Consider the following 19,594-nt stretch of genomic DNA (forward strand, 5'->3'; position numbering starts at 1 on the left):
TTATTCCGCAAACTTCAAACGACTGGCCTTGCGATTTATTTATGATTATCGCAAAGGCCAAACGAACTGGAAATTGTAAACGTTTAAAATCGAATGGTGAATCCGTTGGAATCATCGGTACACGCGGGATCAATACATCCTCTCTTATGTTTCCTTTTATGATTGTTGTTTCAATTACGACATTCATCACCTTTTTCACAGCCAGGCTTGTTATATTGCAAAGTCAAAATTGATTAATGTTACGCAGCATGATGACAACTAATCCTACTTTTAGCTGCAAATTGTGAGGTGGTTATCTATTTTTTTATTTTATGAACATAAATACAATAACAATTAGGTCGAAACCAAAATTGGTGGACGAAAGTAATTATTGCTACATTATAGACAAATCGCATAACGGAAAAGTAAGTAAAATTATATTAGGTTATTAATAAATATAAAGTATACAATTTGTATATGTTTGTTTTTTTTTTTTTCGTAAATTAAACTAAGACCCACTGGAGGTGTGAACGAAAAGATGATTGTCCTGCACGTTTTCACACAAACATAGATTCTCGGCAAATAATATTTCGTTCAAAAAAACCACACAGTCATGCTCCAAATTTATCAAAAGTTATTGCATTGGAAGCTATATCTGAAATGATGGAAAAAGCAACACTGGGAGTCAATTCTAATCAACAAATTATTGGTGAAGCTACTAAAAATCTAAATGATGCTGTATTAGCTCAACTTCCGAAATTAAACACAATAAATGAAAGTTAAGGTGAGTCATTTAAATTTAAATCAAAAAAAGATTTTTATAAGAATATTTAGATTTCTTATAAATCTTTCTTATTGTAGGTAGTTAAAAAAAATCTAAAATCGTTGGTCACAATTTTTTTTATAAACGTTTATAGTTCAATTTTTTACGAATTATGTCAAAAAAGTAATTTTGCGTCTTTATAGGAAAAACCTTTATGAATAATAATTTTTTTTATTTAAATTTAAAATAAATAAAAGATACTACAAATTATTACTTATTTTTTATGTGTTTTAATTATGTTAACCTTATTTTGTATGAGTAAAAACTCAAATTCCAAACTATGTTTAACTTAAATATTATTATTTAATGTTATTAGGCGATTAAAATAACGTGCTACTTGGCATCCACCTTGTCCGACCAGTATAAAGGATTTGATAATACCGGACCAATATAAATGTTTATCTGATGGATCACAATTTATTCTTCATGATTCTGGTGTAGATGATGACGAAAGATTTATAATTGTAGGATCAATGACTGGACTTTGTACACTATCTATGTCAATGCGATTGAATGCAGATGGTACTTTTAAAACAACACCACTTATTTTCAAACAATTGTACAGCTTACACCCAGAAATAGGAAGCAATACTCTAGTAACGGGTGCGTTTATATTAATGACACGTATCACCAAAGAAGCGTATACTAAGTAATATTTTGTAATTAATTAATAAAATTTGAATGTTAAAAAAATTGATATATTTATATTTTTTAGATGTTTTACCTGTTTAAATACATTATTGACACGGAATTCGACAAATTTAAATAAAGTGGTGGATTTAGAATTAGCCGCTATTAATGCATTTACATCGGTATACCCTTCTTGTCAAATAACTGGATGTTTTTTCCACGTCTCCCAATGTCTGTGGCGTAAAATTCAACAAGAAGGTTTACAGACAATATATTCAACAGATGTTGACTTTGCAGTTAATGCGAAAATGTTGGCAGCGTTGGCTTTTGTACCACTACAGGATATAGTAAAGGCATTTGAAGAACTTGTAGACTATTTACCTGAATCTATTTTGTCAGTAGTATTTTGAAGATAATTTTATTGGTAGGTTATATATTATAAATACATAAATCTATATATATAATGTATAATATTTTACTAATTTTTGAAAATTTGAATTTTGAAGGAAAGCCGATGAGACGGATAAGACGAACACCAAAATTTCAACCGAAATTGTGGAACCTTTATGAGACTGCCATGCAACGACTAGTTCGTACTAATAATGGTTTGGAAGGATGGCATAATGGCTTTCAAAAGCAAGTTGGTGGTCATCATGTGTCAATTTGGAAGATGTTTGAAGGTCTACAACGGGAGGTTGGATTAGCTAAATTAAAAGTAGCAGGCAAAGTATTAGGCTGGCAAAGAAGAACAACAAAAATTAAAATTAAAAAAAAAAACACAGAAAATATAAAAAAGAAGGTGGAAAATTATTCAAATCAAGACATAATAACATACTCAAAAAGTTTGGCATACAATATTGACTTTTAAATTTTTACTAAATTTTAAATATTGACTAATAATTATTGAATTAAAATGTTTAAATGTTGATAGGTACTCTTAAAGTAACTAGGTATTGATCAAACCATTGAATTATATTATAATATTGAATTTAAATTATTAAATCTTTTTTTGTAAAGAAATACTTTAGCCGGTAAATCTTCGGTTTCATGGTTTTTCAGATTCATCGATTACCCATTCGCCGATATATTCGTTCGCCGATACGTCTATTCGCCGATGTATCCGTTCGCCAAAATACCCATCCCCCGAAAATAATTCGCCTTAACGAATTTCGCCAAAATAACCAGTTACCTATGAAACGCACAAATAATGATGCTTTCTATCGGTGAAAAATATTAGAAATAGGTTCAGTAGATTCAGGAATTACCCTACATTCTCACAATCTTTAACTCTTTATAATAATAAGTGTAGATTCAATATATTTTTTGGTGGACAGACAACGCTACTATTGTAATTTTAGTACGGTCATCCTTTTACCCACGATACTTTTTATAGTCAATAGGTATGAATTGATTATTTGATAAATTTAATGTTGTTATCTACTTCCTATATAGAAAATATTAAATTGGAAATATTTACAATTTAACTTATTATACAGGACTATTAAAATGTAATAAAAATAAAATTTAGTTAAAAAATTGGTTAAATTATCTATTTTATTTTTCTTAAGATAAAACCACTAATTCATTAGGAATTAACACTCTTTATTCACTGAATAATAGTATAGGCTATTAATATTATTATTTAATTTATAATACGCTATTCAAAGTAAGAAACACAGTCGGCAGCAACCAGTTTTCGTTTCCGACGATCAAATAATGCCCATTGCCCATGGTCCGTACATGTAGTGAAACCACACTCATGCGCAGAAGTTGGCCCGTGACAGTGTTTCTCATTTTGAATAGAATATATTTTAGGTATTGATAATAATTTGACTACTGAAAATTGGTTATTTTTATATTATGTTGTTACAAGTGTCTAAATTGTGGATTTTGTTGATCCATTACCTGTGACGTCATCCGATGGCTATGATGAACTACACGATTTATAAAAATAGAGGGTGTAATCAAACTAATTTAATTTATCGTTTATTGTAGTATAATCACCTAACCGTTACAGCGAACTCTGAACGCATGGATCTTCGCAGGAAAATTTTTTTGTGTCCGTATATTATATTGCCTATATTTAGCCCCTTTTTTTGCAGCTATCAAAATGTGAAAACATCATTTTCATTATAAATTATAATACTATATTTTATTATAATTAGATTTAATGATTTTATATATTGCTAAATTAAAATTAAAATAGTTAAATGCATTAGTAGTTAAATAAATTTAATAATACACAATTCGTTGCGAATACTTCAAGCGAAAATATAATAGAAATGTTATAATTAGGCTATATTTTGTATTTTGTATTTTTTTTTTTTTTTTTAAATGCAAAATCATCTTGTCGTCCAGTATTTCAAATACAAAATTAGATTATAAATACATTTAACTAACTATTTGGCCTATAATTGAACACTCATAGAGTAAGCGTTACTATGTTGTTCCTTTCACAGAATCTTGAACATCATTTAATACTCTTTGAATAGGAACCAGTATAATATATGGTACTATAGTATTATATAAAATAATATTGCTACTTGCCAATTTTTCTCTATCAGCTAAAACATATTTTAAAACATTGCAATAAAATTAGTGAATCACTTACAAACTAATCAAAACCTATGCAAACTGAGGATATGAATACAATTAACATCAAAAAAAAAAAATTGAAAAACAACCACGTTTCAAATTGTTGAATGGTAGCTTTTAAATGACGACCGTAAGTGAATATCGTGTTTTTATTCGAATTGTGTATTATATTAAATTTATTTAACTATTTGAATTTCAATTTAGCAATATATAAAATCATTAAATTTAATTATAATAAAATATAATATAATTTATAATGCAAATTATGTTATCACATTTTGATAGCTGCACAAAAGGGGCGAAATGTAGGCAATATTATATACGGACACAAAAATTTTTTTCCTGCGAAGATCCATTCGTAACTCTGATCGTCTTATCAAGAAATGTGTGGTTCACACGTCATGATAATATTATCTTACGAGATACCTTATGAGTTATAACTGTTATGAGTAATATTATATTATGGCCTATGGGGCTGAGAAAAGAAACGGGCATGTCGGGATGGTCAAAGTGTAGGACCACTAGGACGACACACATATATTATATTGTTAATGCAGTATTGCGTACCTATGGCGTACATGATACATTAAATTAATTACTACTAATAAGTTTCGTAATGAAAAGTTAGTTTCTAAAGTATTAAAAGAGCCATAACGAATACTTAAGTGAGACCCTGTAAAGACCATGTAATCTGATTGTTGTTTACTATATAAAGGCGCTCCGAGAATCCAGACACACTATTTGCGCGTGACTAGTTTTAGTGTTTCAAATGTTAATAATAGTTAATTTGACTACGTATTAATTCATTAGATTCGATCCTTGTCAATCGTGCTCCATAACTGGATCACTAATTCACAACAGGCCGTAGATTAAACGTGACCGCATAATTTATTTATTTTGATTTATTTATTTAGAATTCGATGGGACTAGCTCTTTTACAAACTTTAGTGTGGTATGTAGACCAATCATGTATAGAAAAAAAAGTAAATATAAAGTTTTATAATTATTAGCTACAACACTAAGTAATATTGAAAAATATATAAAAATATAAGGCTAAATATAATTAAAAATATTAACATTGACATAAAGACATAAAAACATTACTGATTAACTAATATTAAAATTATAATGTTTCTTTTAAAATCATAATTGACTTAAATATGAAAGTATCCCGAGTAGTATTGAAAAAATCTAATCTAATTGTTCTTGCAAGTTGCAATCATTGTATATACATCGGCATGCGACGTCATTCAAATGTGTATAGTGTACACTATACAGTATACACTATACCAGCGGTTCTCAAGCTGTGGTACACGCACCACTAGTGGTACGCGGAAGGCCGTATGGTGATAGGATGGAAAATTAAAAACAAATATTAGATTCTTAGCGCAGCGATGATTTTACAATGTCGTGTGTTTTTTTAATATTCAGATAATAAAGGTTAGATTTCACGGAAAATACGTCAATAAATAAGATATCGACATATCGTACAGGTATAATCGTTGATATTGTCGATATTTTTAATCATCAGTGGTACTGATTGATAATATACTTAAGTGGTACGCTAAAAAACAAGTCTGAGAACCGCTGCACTATACTGTACATTGACATGGTGCGTGGCGAATGCCTCGATGATGGTATTAAAATATCTAACCTGGGCGATTAGTAAAGGAAATCTGACAACGTCGCGCGACGCGATCGTTATGAAGAAGGGTGGCCCCGTATGTGAGCAGCTGCAGCTTGCCGCCTTTCACCGCAGCAACATATGTGCAGTATAGGGTGAAATACGATAAATCGAGCACGCACGCACACGATCGATACGCCGTCATTGTTAATGTTTGTCTGCCCCCCCCCCCCGTGGCCACGTCCCACGTGAATAAGCTAAACTGCATGTACCTACCGTGTTTGGTTGAGATGGAAGCCACGGCGGCGGCTGCGTACGACTACGACAGTAATATTACAATTTACAGTGTGATAGTGTATACACATACACATCATACACACTATTTTATTATAATATAATACATAAAATCATAAGCGTGCGCACGCCGCATGGTAGTCAGAAAAAAAAGCCAGGGTAAAAAAATTCAACGGAAAAATAATCCACTGAAAAAAAAAGCCATAGGAAAAATAAACCACGGAAAAAGAAGTCAAATTACAATAATTAAATATACCTATAACCATTAAAATTAAAGTATTAAATTAGGTATTATTTAAAAATTGTTTACACATTATTGTTCAAATATATATGTATATATAATTAAATATACAAAAAAATAAAATTTAAAGTATTATTAAAAATGTTTAAACATTGGTTTATATTGTATATATTATACATATATATATTTAAAATTATTAATACACAAGTTATATGTTAATGGATTTAAAATTTTTAACACAGTTTATCATACTGTATTGTCCGTATTCATATATAAAAATAAAATTGTTAATATTATAATAAACATTGAATAAAAATAATATAATATTTTGTGGATATTATGTTGAAATCATTTGATTTATGTCTTACACCCTAGATATGTATAAGTATTATTTGTATACTTTGTACAGGGTGATTTTTTTTCAAATGTACATGTTGCAGACTGCAGTATGAAATACATGCTATCCTGAAATAAATTAATTGATATACATTTTTAATTTAAACTTTTTGTTTAATAAAATCAATACATTCATTGCTGTTTAGACTCTAAAATATATTTATTACTATGAATAATAAATAATAACATATAACCTGTGTATTAATAATTAGGTATATATATATATGTATACAATATGACCTATAATGTGTAAAATTCTTTTGAATAATACCTAATTTAATACTTTAATTTTAATTGTTATACACATATTTAATTATTGTCATTTGACTTTTTTTTCCTACATTCACGCCGCACAGGGAGGCAGAGGAGGCACCTGCCTCATCCCCTGCAATATTTTCTGCTTCAGCATGATCTTATTATATTATACCTACCAATTTTTGATAACATTTAAATAATTAAATATTTAAATGTAAATATTAAAATGTTCAATATTCAGTATTGGTATACTGCAGGTACCTACGCTATAGAACTTTAATAAAACATATACTTATCTATTTTAAAAGTATTACAAATTATGTTTTGTTATTTATTAATTTTTTTTATTATGTATTTTTTATTATTTATTATTATATCTCTTTGATAAATAAATATATTATTATTAGAAAGAACTTATTAAAAGCTTTTTTGATAATTTTATGTTTAATCTAACTCTTAACCGCATAGAACAATATCATGATTTAGTACTTATTAAAAGCTTTTTTGATAATTTTATGTTTAATTTAACTCTTAACCGCATAGAACAATATCATGATTTAGTAGAACCATATACTTGATTTTGTGTGAGGATTTATTTAAATAATCTTTGCCTCGCATCAAGGTCTTAACTTAGAAAAATCGGGAGGGGGGATCGGAGTCTGGATCTAAGGTACTGCTTCTCAGTTCCCCTGCCAAGAAGACCTGTGTACGCTTATGCATAAAATAAATAATAATATGATGAGTAGAGATGAGTAGATGGGAACAATATTGTAATACTAGGGAAATGAAATTTAAATCTTGAAACGGGAAATAGAAATAAAATAAAAAAAGATGTGAATTTTATGTACCTAGTAAATATACAAGTAGATAAGAAAGTAGCTATTTTAGGTCTTGAGGATAGTGTAAAGCTAGCCATAGTGAAACATTCCTTAGAAGTAGATGAAAATTATGAAAATATGAACATAACTAAAGAATTTAATCTCGTGTTTGAAGGAGTTTGATGTATGGAAGGAAATTATGATCTAAAATAAAAAGATAATTTTATTCCAATAGTTTGTGCAACAAGAAAAATTCCAATTCTAATGGAAAAGCCGTCGAAAAAGAGTTAAATAAACTATTTAATTTACAAATAATAGAAAAAATAGAGGAATTCATTGAAAACCAGAATATTTTTAAATCCCAACTGTAGAGGAGGTTTTAAAACAATTGGGGGGGGGGGGAAAGTTTTTAGTACTCTAGATGCAAATCAAGGTTTTTAACAAATTAAATTGACAAATAGAAGTTCTAAAATACATTTTCCATGCCAATGAAACGATATTGGTTCTTAAGAATGCCTTTTGATATTTCTTCAGCCCCAGAAATATTTCATAAAAAATTTAATCATAACATTTGAAAAATTAGAAGGTGTTGATACATGAATAAATGATATGATAGTCTATGGTAAAAATCAAGACGTGATGAGAGGTTGAGAAAAGGACTTCAAAAAGCAAGTTGGAGTTGAAAATTTAATAAATCAAAATAAAAATTTAATAAAAGTAAAGTTGACTTCTTAGGACACGAAACAACAAATTTAGGTTAACTACAGAATCAGACAAAAAATTAAACTTGCTAAAAAATTATGTCATGGAAGGTTGGCAAGAAAAAAGAGAACAATTACATAAAGAAACTAAAAAATATTGTACTCTAAAGAATTAATAACAGTACATGAATGAGTACTGTATAAATGAAATAGGATAACTGTACCGGAAAGTTTAAGAATTGAAATGTTGAAAAAGATTCATTTTTAATCATATGGGAATTGAGAAGTGCAAATATAAAGAAAGAATTTGCTTATATTTAGGTATGAATAATGACATAGGAGAAGTCTTGAATATATGTCTTATTTATTTAAAATATAGAAAAACGAATACAAAAGAGTCACTTGAGATGTAGTAGGAACAGTCGGAACAGATGTTTCATTTTCAAGGGAAAAATTGTGTAATTATAACAATTAAAATTAATTTTTCTAGGCATGACGTACTTGCAATTATCAGATCTGACGGGGGTACTCTGCAATTCACAACGGAAGAGTTTAAATAGTTTATAAAATAGTGGCACATAAAACACATACTAGCTAGTATTGAGTCCTACTAATGCACAATCAAATGAAATGGTAGGAAGACATATTCAAACAATTAAAAAAAACAATACTTTCTGGCATTACTGGAAAATAGAATTACACCAAAAAGTAAAAATTTACCATCTCCAGCAGAAATATTAATGGGTAGGAAAATAAAAGGGTTGTTACTGATAGAAGAGGAAAAAGAAAAATATGCTGAGGTGAGAGAAAAATTTAAAGAATTACAAAATAAACATAAGTGGGCAAGTAGGTATATAGTAGAGATTGAGAGTAGGTCACTATAATGGATGTGTTATTTTAATGCAATGACAAGTATCATTATATTCGAAAAACGATTCTGAACGGAGATGATTGTCAGTTTAGGACATATTATAATATCTATATTTAAATTATAATATATTTTATACGCGCGTAATATTTAAATATACATTTTATACGCTCACAAAATGTTTTCTAAATAAATGTCTCTGGAGTTTTTTTACAGTTATTTGAAGAAAATGTGTGGAGAATTATGTGTTGGGTTTTTTAACCTTAGGTATAAATCACATCAATTTTATGAATTTTCAATTTCATAATTTCATGCAAATGTTCGCAATTTTGACTTATTTCGTACACATTTGAAATTTTAATGCTTATAAACAAAAATTGTAACTAACAATTTTTGATTTTTTTACTACAATAAGTACAACTTGTAATAAACCTAGTATTAAATTTTAAAGATTTTTTGAATAGCCAATTTTCTTTATAGGCATTTCAAAAAAAACTTAGAAAAATTGAAAACATCAACTGTCTATAAATAGCTTTAAAAACGTCAAAATATTTTGAAAATTTAACTATAAATAGATAAAGCTAACTTTTGATGAAAAAGTATTTACAATGATTCGTTTGTGAGTTACAGCAAAAAATCGATGTTGTCAAAAACTGATTATGTGTAAAAATTCCCGTTTTTTTTTTGTTCCTTTTTTAGGGTTTTTTTTCTGGTGCTTTAGAAAACTACTGGAAATTACTTTTGAAAAAATGTTGAGATCATTGTTTTTAATTGACCAGAATAAAGATATTTTCAAGTTTTTTGATCCAAATAATACAATTTCATTGACATTTATATAGAACAAAAAACAGAAAATTTCAAATGTCTATAAATAACTTAAAAATTGTTGAGATATTTTGATAATTTTATCAAGTTCCTATACTTGTATAAAATAAACATATGGTGTAAATTTCAAGTTTCAATATAAATATAATATATATGATTTTGAATAGCATTTAAATAAGAATAACGGTAGATACACGAGAAATTGAGGAATATCCAATGTTGTAATTCAAATTCTCCTAACAATTCCGGTCGAGATTTTTAATTTGATAAAAGTAGACCAACTCGTGAAGAATCTTGTATTGAATTTTTAAATTTTAGAAATAATAACATTTTTATGAATTTCTAATTCAAAATAATATTCAAATTTTTATAATTTTTACGTATTTTGTTCAATGCTTATTAAAAAAAAATTGTAACCGTAGGTATTTACTATTTAATTATTTTTTAATTTATTACTATTCCGAATCTTAATAATTTCATATTATTTGTTCATGACATGTTTTTGTGTTTGATTGTATACATAAAACTTAAAATAAATATACTGATAAATATTAAATGTATTACTTATATCTTTTAAAAATTTATGATTTTCTTTGTAATTGTAGCTGTACATATTAGTATTTTTTTCTTAAGTATAGACAAACAATTTTAATTATGATTTACAATGCATTTTTTATATTTTTGTATAATATACATGTTATATTATAACAGGTCATTTTTTTGTTATTATTTTGCAATGTTGGAAACTTTACTAAAATTGTAAATTTTTAAAAGAAAATTATCACATTTTTAAAAATAATTGTGTTATTATTGCATCCAGAAAGAAATTGTTCAATGTTTTAATATTAAATGTATGCTTTATCAAAATCTGTAGGTATAAACTATATGGTTGTGAGTCTGTGACCTTTTTTTATAAGTTAAACATATTATATTTATGAATATAATATTAAATTAAACAAATTTATAATAATTGTATAATACGACAATGTAAAGAAGTAAATATTTTTTTACGGCCAACATATATGTCGTGTAGGTACTGAAGATTTAATATAATAATATATTAATATGCTATATTTCTATGAGTCAATATTATAGTCCAAAAATCATAATATGGCTGTTTATCCCTAGTTTTATCTACTTTTTTCATTGATATTGGTAAGTATTTTTTGGGTGTGGAGGGTATTTGTTGTGATTAGTTTAGTTTGTTAGTTTGCTCAGTCCGCCCCTGAATTAGTTAATACTTAATTTTATTGATAAAAAAAAATCTTAAAAAAAATACTAAACAATCCAAAAATTGGAACAAAAAGTTGAGTTGAATATATATATTATTGACTCTAACGATAACATTTAATAATGTTACACAACTGATAACACTTATAAACAAATAGGTATGTATTAAGTTATAATTAAATGATATTTGATTAAAGTATAGTTCCTATACTATAAACTGAAACTATAAATACCTATTTTAAATATTTTTTGATATTATGGAAGGTATTTAAAACTGATTATAACAATATAATTATAAATATGTAATTACACTTTTGTCTTTTCCAAAAACCAATATTGTAAAGAACAAAACTTACTAAGATAAATCATGGATAACTATAGTTATTTATATGATTCTTTTGAATCTGTTTCCTCAGCTTTTTCTAAACAATTACAGTGAGCAATAATACAATTTATTTGCTAATTAGCAGAGTTGTATAAATATATATTTTTTTAATATTTGAGTAGTATTTAATATAGGTACTGTTAAAAAATAATATTTGAAATATTAAAAATGTTTTCTGATATATTCTGATTGTGAATTGACAATAGTAGATTAGTAGGTACCTAAATTGTATTAACTTGCAAAAAGGAAATTTTTATGAATATAATTCTTTGTTTTAAATATAAGTAATGATTTGTTTGAAGATTTTGAAGGCTAAATATTGTAATTATTTATATATAAGTAAAAAGCATTAACCATTGTAGTACTATAAGTCTATATGGATACATTGTTGTTATACCTTATTATTTATCAATTTACAATATTACATAGCATTTTTAAAACAATACCTAATTAGTATGCAATAGATGAGTACATTTCAAAAACATTGTTTGTTCAAAATTATCAGTCATATGAGCAGCATCGTATTATGTGAAAAAAAATTGATAGTAATAATTTATTAATTATTTATTAGAAAAAAAAGTATTTGAAAAAAATATTGAACACCTATAATAAAATTGTACCTATTTGAAATGTATTCAAATTCTTGTTAATAAAAAAGCTCTCTCTACAAGTGTGATATATTCCCACTTCCCAGTACCTAAATGCATTTTAATGCAACGTAATAAATTATAGTTTCATGTTATATAATTAAAAAATAATTATTAGGTAACCTTTTTTTTTTAGGTATCTATTTATTAATATTGGCTACAATAAACTTACAGTAAATACTCATATTTTGATATTTTTTAATACTGGCAAGTATAAATTTACTTAAAACGGCAGTTGTGAAATGTAATTGTACACAGGAAGGTGCAAATTATCCGTATTGGAATACTATTTGGTTAAGTAAATCATTGTTATTATTATATTATTAATCATTAAATAAAATACTTAATCAATTTATTTACCCTATACCTGTTATCAAAAAATATAATTGTATCCCAATTACTTCCAAATGAATATAACTCAATATAATTGAACAATTACAGGAAATTTATTAAAAATCTAGTTAAATAATAAATAATATGATTTATAGTTTTCATTAGATTCACATATTAAGTACATAGATATATCATGAAATAACACTATTCCGTACTGACCGTACTTTAACCCTAACATATATGTTTAAAAAAATAAGAAAAGAGGGTAAATGGATATTGTTTTGTATAGGTACCTACAATAGGTGTCTAGAAAATCAATGATGTACTGTTAAAATTGAATTTAATAATCATTATATGTGAAAAACTATTCAAACCGAAGATGGTTTGTCAGTCTATATTACCATATATTACTAAGCATAATTTTTATTTGATATACATAAAAAGCTTAAATATTCATGAATCTTATCTTGATTTTTATATGTAATTTTGTCGAAATTTGAACTTAAAATGTATGTAAAAAATAAATGTTTATATATTTTTTATGTTTTTTGATTAGGTACAGTACCCATGAACTATTAATGAGACTTCTTGTATTAAATTTTCAACTTAAGTTATAAATGTTGAACAATTTATAGTTTTTTAACACAATAAATTTGCAAATAGTCTAAATTTTGATACTTTTAATTTTAATTTTAAATACTTATCAAAAAATGATTGTGTTAATGGATCTCTAATATTTAATAATTTCTAATATTTATAAGAGGCTCAGGGGCGGAATTAAGGGATTGTATAGTATATAATATTTATATTTATTTATAAATTTGTTTCTTGTGGGATTATGTGTTTAATTTGTTGTGCTGACATCACTACCGGTTAGATATTAGTTTCATTAATATTATTAGTTTAAAACAAAATCAATTATGCCAATTTTTTAGTTATAATATGACTATCGACTATCTACATACATAATATTATAATTATACATCTAATAATTATTTTAGGTGCTTAAAAATTTGTAGGTACCTCCTTTATATTTCCATTAACTAAAAATAATGAGAAACATTAGTTTCAATTTCAATACAAATGGTCTCTGGGATTCCAACAATTAGCATACTCTGAAGAAAACCTTGGTGCTTTTTGCAAATACTGTGTTCTATTTGCTAAAGTTGGTGAAAAAATTGTCAGCATTTAGGATATTTTGTTAAAACAGTATTTGATACATGGAAAAAAGCCAAACAGATAATTAATTACTTTACTTACCTATTGTTAATTGTTATAAATATAATTATTATTTATTATTTTTTTTTAAATACTTATTGATAGGTATCTACTAATTGAATGATAATTTTAGGAATTTCTTGAATATTCAGAAACAATTAGATAATCCACTTTAGATCATGATCATTTTTTTAAAGTGTTTAAAAAAATCGAATCATCAATAATAAATCAGTGGGGTGGTGATAGGTATGTTGTAGAAACTAAGAAATTATTTGTATTATATTTTCATGTTTATTAAAATTATTTGAATCAGATTAAAACAAATATAAGCTATATAGGAAGCGTCTCATTCCTATAAATGAGTGTATTCTCTTATGTGGTCAACAATAAATTGCTCTAAGGGATCATAGGGATTATATAAATATTTTTAGTTAGTACTTATTATTTAAATTATTATTATTACTATGTTTGTTCAATAAATATTAACAGTACAAATCATAACTTGATATTAAATTACAGCTCAAGAAATATCAAACCAGGGCAATTTCAGGTCGTTTTTATTATATAGATGTAAAGGCAATCAATCTTTAACAAATATACTAAAATCAATGGTTTGTAATAAATATATAAAACCACAAATTCAAAATGAGATTATTTCATCATGTGGAAATTTAATCTAAAAAAAATCAACAATTCTCAGTGTTTCTCTGTTTCAGTAGATGAAACTACTGACATATCTGTTACTAAACAACTTACTCTTCGTGTAAGATTTATTGATGAACAAAACAATGTAAACGACTGCTTTCTTAAATTTATCGAAATACATAGTTTGACAAGAAAATACTTGGGCGATTCAATTTTAAATGATAAATTTTACTAAAGAATAAATCTATGAGTTTATTATTTGTTTATTTTTTTTATAGGTCTAATGAGTTGTGGAATTGATTTTAAATATTTACATGAACAGGGATATAATTGGGTAAGTAGTATGTTGGGCCAATTTTAAAGTGTCCAAGGTCAAATTAGAGTTAAATACCCTAAAGCAATTTACGTGCATCATGCAGCTTATTAGCAAAATTTATCCTATCTATTACTGCAATCAATATCAAATATAAATATAATTGAAAAATTATACAACTTTTTCAATACTCCTAAACAAAATCAAGTGTTATTATCTACTACCTATCAAAAACAGTGATGTTGATCAAAAAATAAAACATTAAAAAAGCTATGTGCAACTCAATGGATGTAAGGATACGATAATGTCCATTGAACTTATCAAGTTTGAAATAGAATCTTTAAAATGTATATCAGATTGGAAGGATTCGTCTGCTATTGATGCATCATTAGTTCTAAAACCGTTGGACTCTGAATTTATAATTTAAATTAATGTTGTTCAGGTAACCAAATTGTAAATTTAAAGCTAGTCACTTAAGTCTATTGTAATTTTTCAGCTAATGTTTTCATTTGGTTTACCGTTATGTTAACAATTATAAAAACCAAAATTGACCTAAAAGAAGTCATTGATCTAGCATAAGATACTGTCAATAAATTAAAAAAAAATAGGAACAATTTTAAACATGAATTTAAAAATATATTATAAAATCAAAGGTAAACATATAAAATGTGTTTTTTATAATGTCTAAATAATATTATTTATTATTTACAGGGAATGGCTGATGAAGTAAATGTTATAGTAAAAATTAAAAGAATATCAAAAACACAAACTAACTGAGCTAATCCAAATAACAATACTTCCAATTTAATGTCAAATGTTCAAGACTACTATAGAATCGTTTATCCTATAAATTGATTATATCACAAGTCATTTGACAAAAAGATTTTTGTTATATTTTACAGTGCTCAATAGTATTATTTAATTATTATAATACATTATCTAATAAGTACAATTAGATATAATTACATTTTCTATGTTTAACTTTATTCTAATAGGTTTCAAGTGTTTGTTTTCAAATAATGTTAATCTAACAGAAAATGACAGTAGTATAGTATTTCCAGACACCACTCACCGCCGTACTTTAAAATATAAGTATTTTGTGTGTAAAAATGTCTATTCCCTCTTACGACAAATATCTAATTGCGCCACTAAGAGGCAGGCCAGAGCTTAAATAAAAAAAAATAATAATACTGTTTAGCATTATAAGAAATTTAAACATTAATAGTAAGGCTCAAATTTTAAAATAAATGCTTCTTTTTTATTTATGAGATAAAAATCTAATTTTTATATATACCTTCTTTTCGCATCATTTTTATTCCAAATAAACCAATTTATTTATGCTTATTTTTGTGTAAATGTTTTTTTTTTTTTTTTGCTGTTTTTAGTTATTTCAGCTATGAAATTTTTATATGTCTATTATACCATAGTAATAAAAAAAACTAATTTTGATTAATAAAAAAAACTTGAGAATAAAAAGTACAAACTAAATGGTTATATTGTATTATCGTTTCACATTAACGGTATGAAATAATTTAATATCATAACACAAAATTATGAGTATCATTTTAGGAAAATCGTTGACAATATGTATAAATATTGTCTTTGATGCAGAAAAAAAGTTAAATGAAGCTAATAATTAATTAGCTATACTAAATTGCTTTCTTTTAAAAAACAAAGGCTAAAAACAATTTTATATTTAAAATTTTAAAATATTTTATTTTTTATTAAAAACATTAATAAAGTTTGATTTGAACGAAACTTCTTGCATGAACTATTCATCAATCACTTCAGTGGTTGTAGAGCATTCATTTTCTATGTATAAGAACATTCTTTTAGACAATTGTCAGTTTCAGTAGTGAAAATTTTGATAAATACAGAGTAGTGAATTCTTTATTTAATTTAAATACATTTTTCAATTTTTTTGATTCAGTTTTATAACTAATTCATGTCAATTTTTGGTTTTTTTTTTAAATTGTTTTTAAAATAAAAATTATTCATTTTTACTTTTTGAAAATAATTTTGTGATTTTTTACTATTTATTATTCTTTAAGATCTAAGCCCTAATTATGAGAAATTTAGTGTTAAATGTTCTAAAAAAAATTTAAATGTTATTCAATTTTTGTGTTTAATTTTAATTCAAATTTAAAAAAGTATACAATTATTGTCTGTTTAACATTATGAACATTTAGTGTTTATAATGTCTAAATGACTAAATGTTATGATTAATTTAGCATTAAACATTATTCTAATTTAATGTTTAGCTTAAAAACTTTTTAATATGTTGGCATTCAGTTTGCTTGATTTTGGTTATTTGAAATTTTTACACTTAGAAATTTACGAATCCTTACATTATAATTTATACAAAAAATAAAGGTAGGTAAACAATAAAATGTATGGTTGTATTTGTAACTATATAATATAGCAATACAGATCTAGTTAACTTTTAATTTATGTGAATATTACTAGTAATAAGCAAGTACTAATACCTATAGTATGCAATAATAATATGAAAATTATAAGATTACATTTTTCAACAAATTTTAATTTTAATTGTAAAATAATATTTATATTCTATAGATATAATTATAAATATTTTCATAATTTTGTTTGTTGTTTGATATGTTTATTATGTTTTAACTTTCAATTGTTAATCGTTTTTGTTACGTTATCCGTTTCAATTATTTATCTTTAGGTACCCAATATGTTTTCTGTTATCGATTTCTATTGTTTTTTGAATTAATTAACGTCATAATATACTTTTAACATTATAAAAACGGTCTGAAGTTCTGATTATAACAAATTAGAAGAAATATTTTATTAAATTTACAAGATTTTTTGACACAATGAATACAGTTTTATTGACATAATACATAATAAACGAAAATCTAAAAAGTTGAAAATTCCAAATGTTAATACCTAAATAACTTAATTTACATGTTTAACTTCAAACAATCGTAAATAATTAATTTGACTTTCTAATTAACTTATTATTTGTTATAAAATGTAGGCAAATTAAGTGGAATCAATTTTTAAGAATATTTTACTCGAAAAATTTTGCCAATTTTCGTGATTTTGATGAATTAGGTATGTCAACAATTTAACTACAAACGTACAAACATTATGGTTTTTACTCAGTTTTTTTTTAAATTAACACATCAACTTATGAGGAATGTTTTATTACATTTTCAAGAGTTTAGATCGAGTAAAAAAATGTTTATCAACAATAATTTTAAAAATCAAACTTAGGTCCATTCAAGGATAGATGATTTAATTTTTTTTTTTTTTAATTTCAGATGAAAATGATATTTAAATCTACTGTTACCAACGGTTACGATATAAATAGCAAAATTGCCGCCAGACGACGCACCGTTCGTCTGCGCTCATTGGACGAAAATAATCTAGTTAATTTCGGTTGACGTTACAATATTACAAGTAATGAGATACCATTACAAAATATTGTAGCCATTCTCGATATTTTAATTATGTATAATCAATCTTTATTCCGCTATTTTATATCTGCTTGCGTTGTCTTAGTCTTAGACGTATAACATAACAAATTGTACGCTTTTAATATTAAAGTGAACTGAACTATTACTAAATTTAGGTGTAAGAATATTTATCTAGTCGATGACAGGTATTTTCATATTTTTATTTTAAATTTAGTTATTATGAGCTCATTACTTCCGTTAAAACTGCGGATATCATGTCCTCTTAATGTTGATTAATTATGATAAATATCTTCTAAGTTTTATACAAAATGAACTCATCTTCATATCTCACATTAATAATTAACATTTAAATTGGAATTTACATTCAAAATTACGATAGATTTTTTTCTAAGATTACATACCTACTAAGGATAAAGCTATTACATTTTAAACGCATATTACGTGCAAAGACATCATAACCGATGTAGTCGCAAGAGGTCTGGTTTCTACTGCACTAACCCATCATTAATCATCGCATATTTATATTAAATTATGTTTGTTGACTAAACAGTGGTGATATTATAAAGTTCGCATGACAAAGGTTGTACTAACCGCTAATTTACGACTGCGCGCATGCGCATTAGCCTAAACTCCTCATAGTTAGATAAGCTTTAAATATTTAGATATTAGGTAGCTTATTCATTGTATAATAATATGTTTTTTCTATATAGTTTTATATTAGTAAATATATAGTTTCAAACCCAGGGATATAATGAAATTGTAGCTGTAGCTTATGGCTCAGACGTTAAGATCAACTACCTTTCGTAATACTGAATTTAATCATTATTGTGATAAGTACGTACCTATACATTTTTGCGAATGGTGAATATCAGCATCGGCGAATTGTAGCACCCGTGAATTGGTAATTTTACGGACTCGAAGAAACGAATGATGCGATCAATCAGGAACGAACGGTACGAAGTCTGAACTCCAAATGATCGCAAATCGCACTGTCGCTTACGCTGCCCGACTACAATTAAAATCGGCGGGAGAGCAATACAACCTCGACGGTGGTAACTAGCGCTTCATCCCTTCTCTTTGGTCCACGAATGACTAGTTACGCGGCGGCGGCGACGGCGGCGTCGACGGCCTCTTCTGTTGAAAACAACGTAACTGCCGCTAGCGCCGCGTTTATACGACGGCCACCGCGCAGCATTCAGCGACCCACAAATAATAATATAATATAATATTTTTTTTGAATGACAAAAAAAGCGACACCGGGACGCGCCACTGTATATTTCGTTTTATATATTGACTAGCCCTTCGTGCTAGTATTATACATTGAT

General features: G+C 26.2%; 1 protein-coding gene across 1 annotated transcript in view; it reads right to left on the reverse strand.

The window, feature by feature from the left end:
• LOC107173188 (uncharacterized) overlaps positions 1-19,273 on the reverse strand; it is a 29,248-nt gene extending 9,975 nt beyond the window's left edge. Inside the window, exon 1 of the mRNA XM_089217835.1 lies at positions 19,112-19,273. Within this exon, the coding sequence (XP_089073961.1) occupies positions 19,112-19,119 (8 nt within the window). The 5' untranslated portion in view covers positions 19,120-19,273. The remainder of the gene's footprint in view (positions 1-19,111) is intronic.
• Positions 19,274-19,594: the final 321 nt, after the last annotated feature.

The sequence above is a fragment of the Diuraphis noxia genome, unplaced genomic scaffold (assembly GCF_037042655.1).
Source record: "Diuraphis noxia isolate RWA-SAM2 unplaced genomic scaffold, SU_Dnox_SAM2 contig0001, whole genome shotgun sequence".
Classification (NCBI taxonomy): Eukaryota; Metazoa; Arthropoda; class Insecta; order Hemiptera; family Aphididae; genus Diuraphis; species Diuraphis noxia.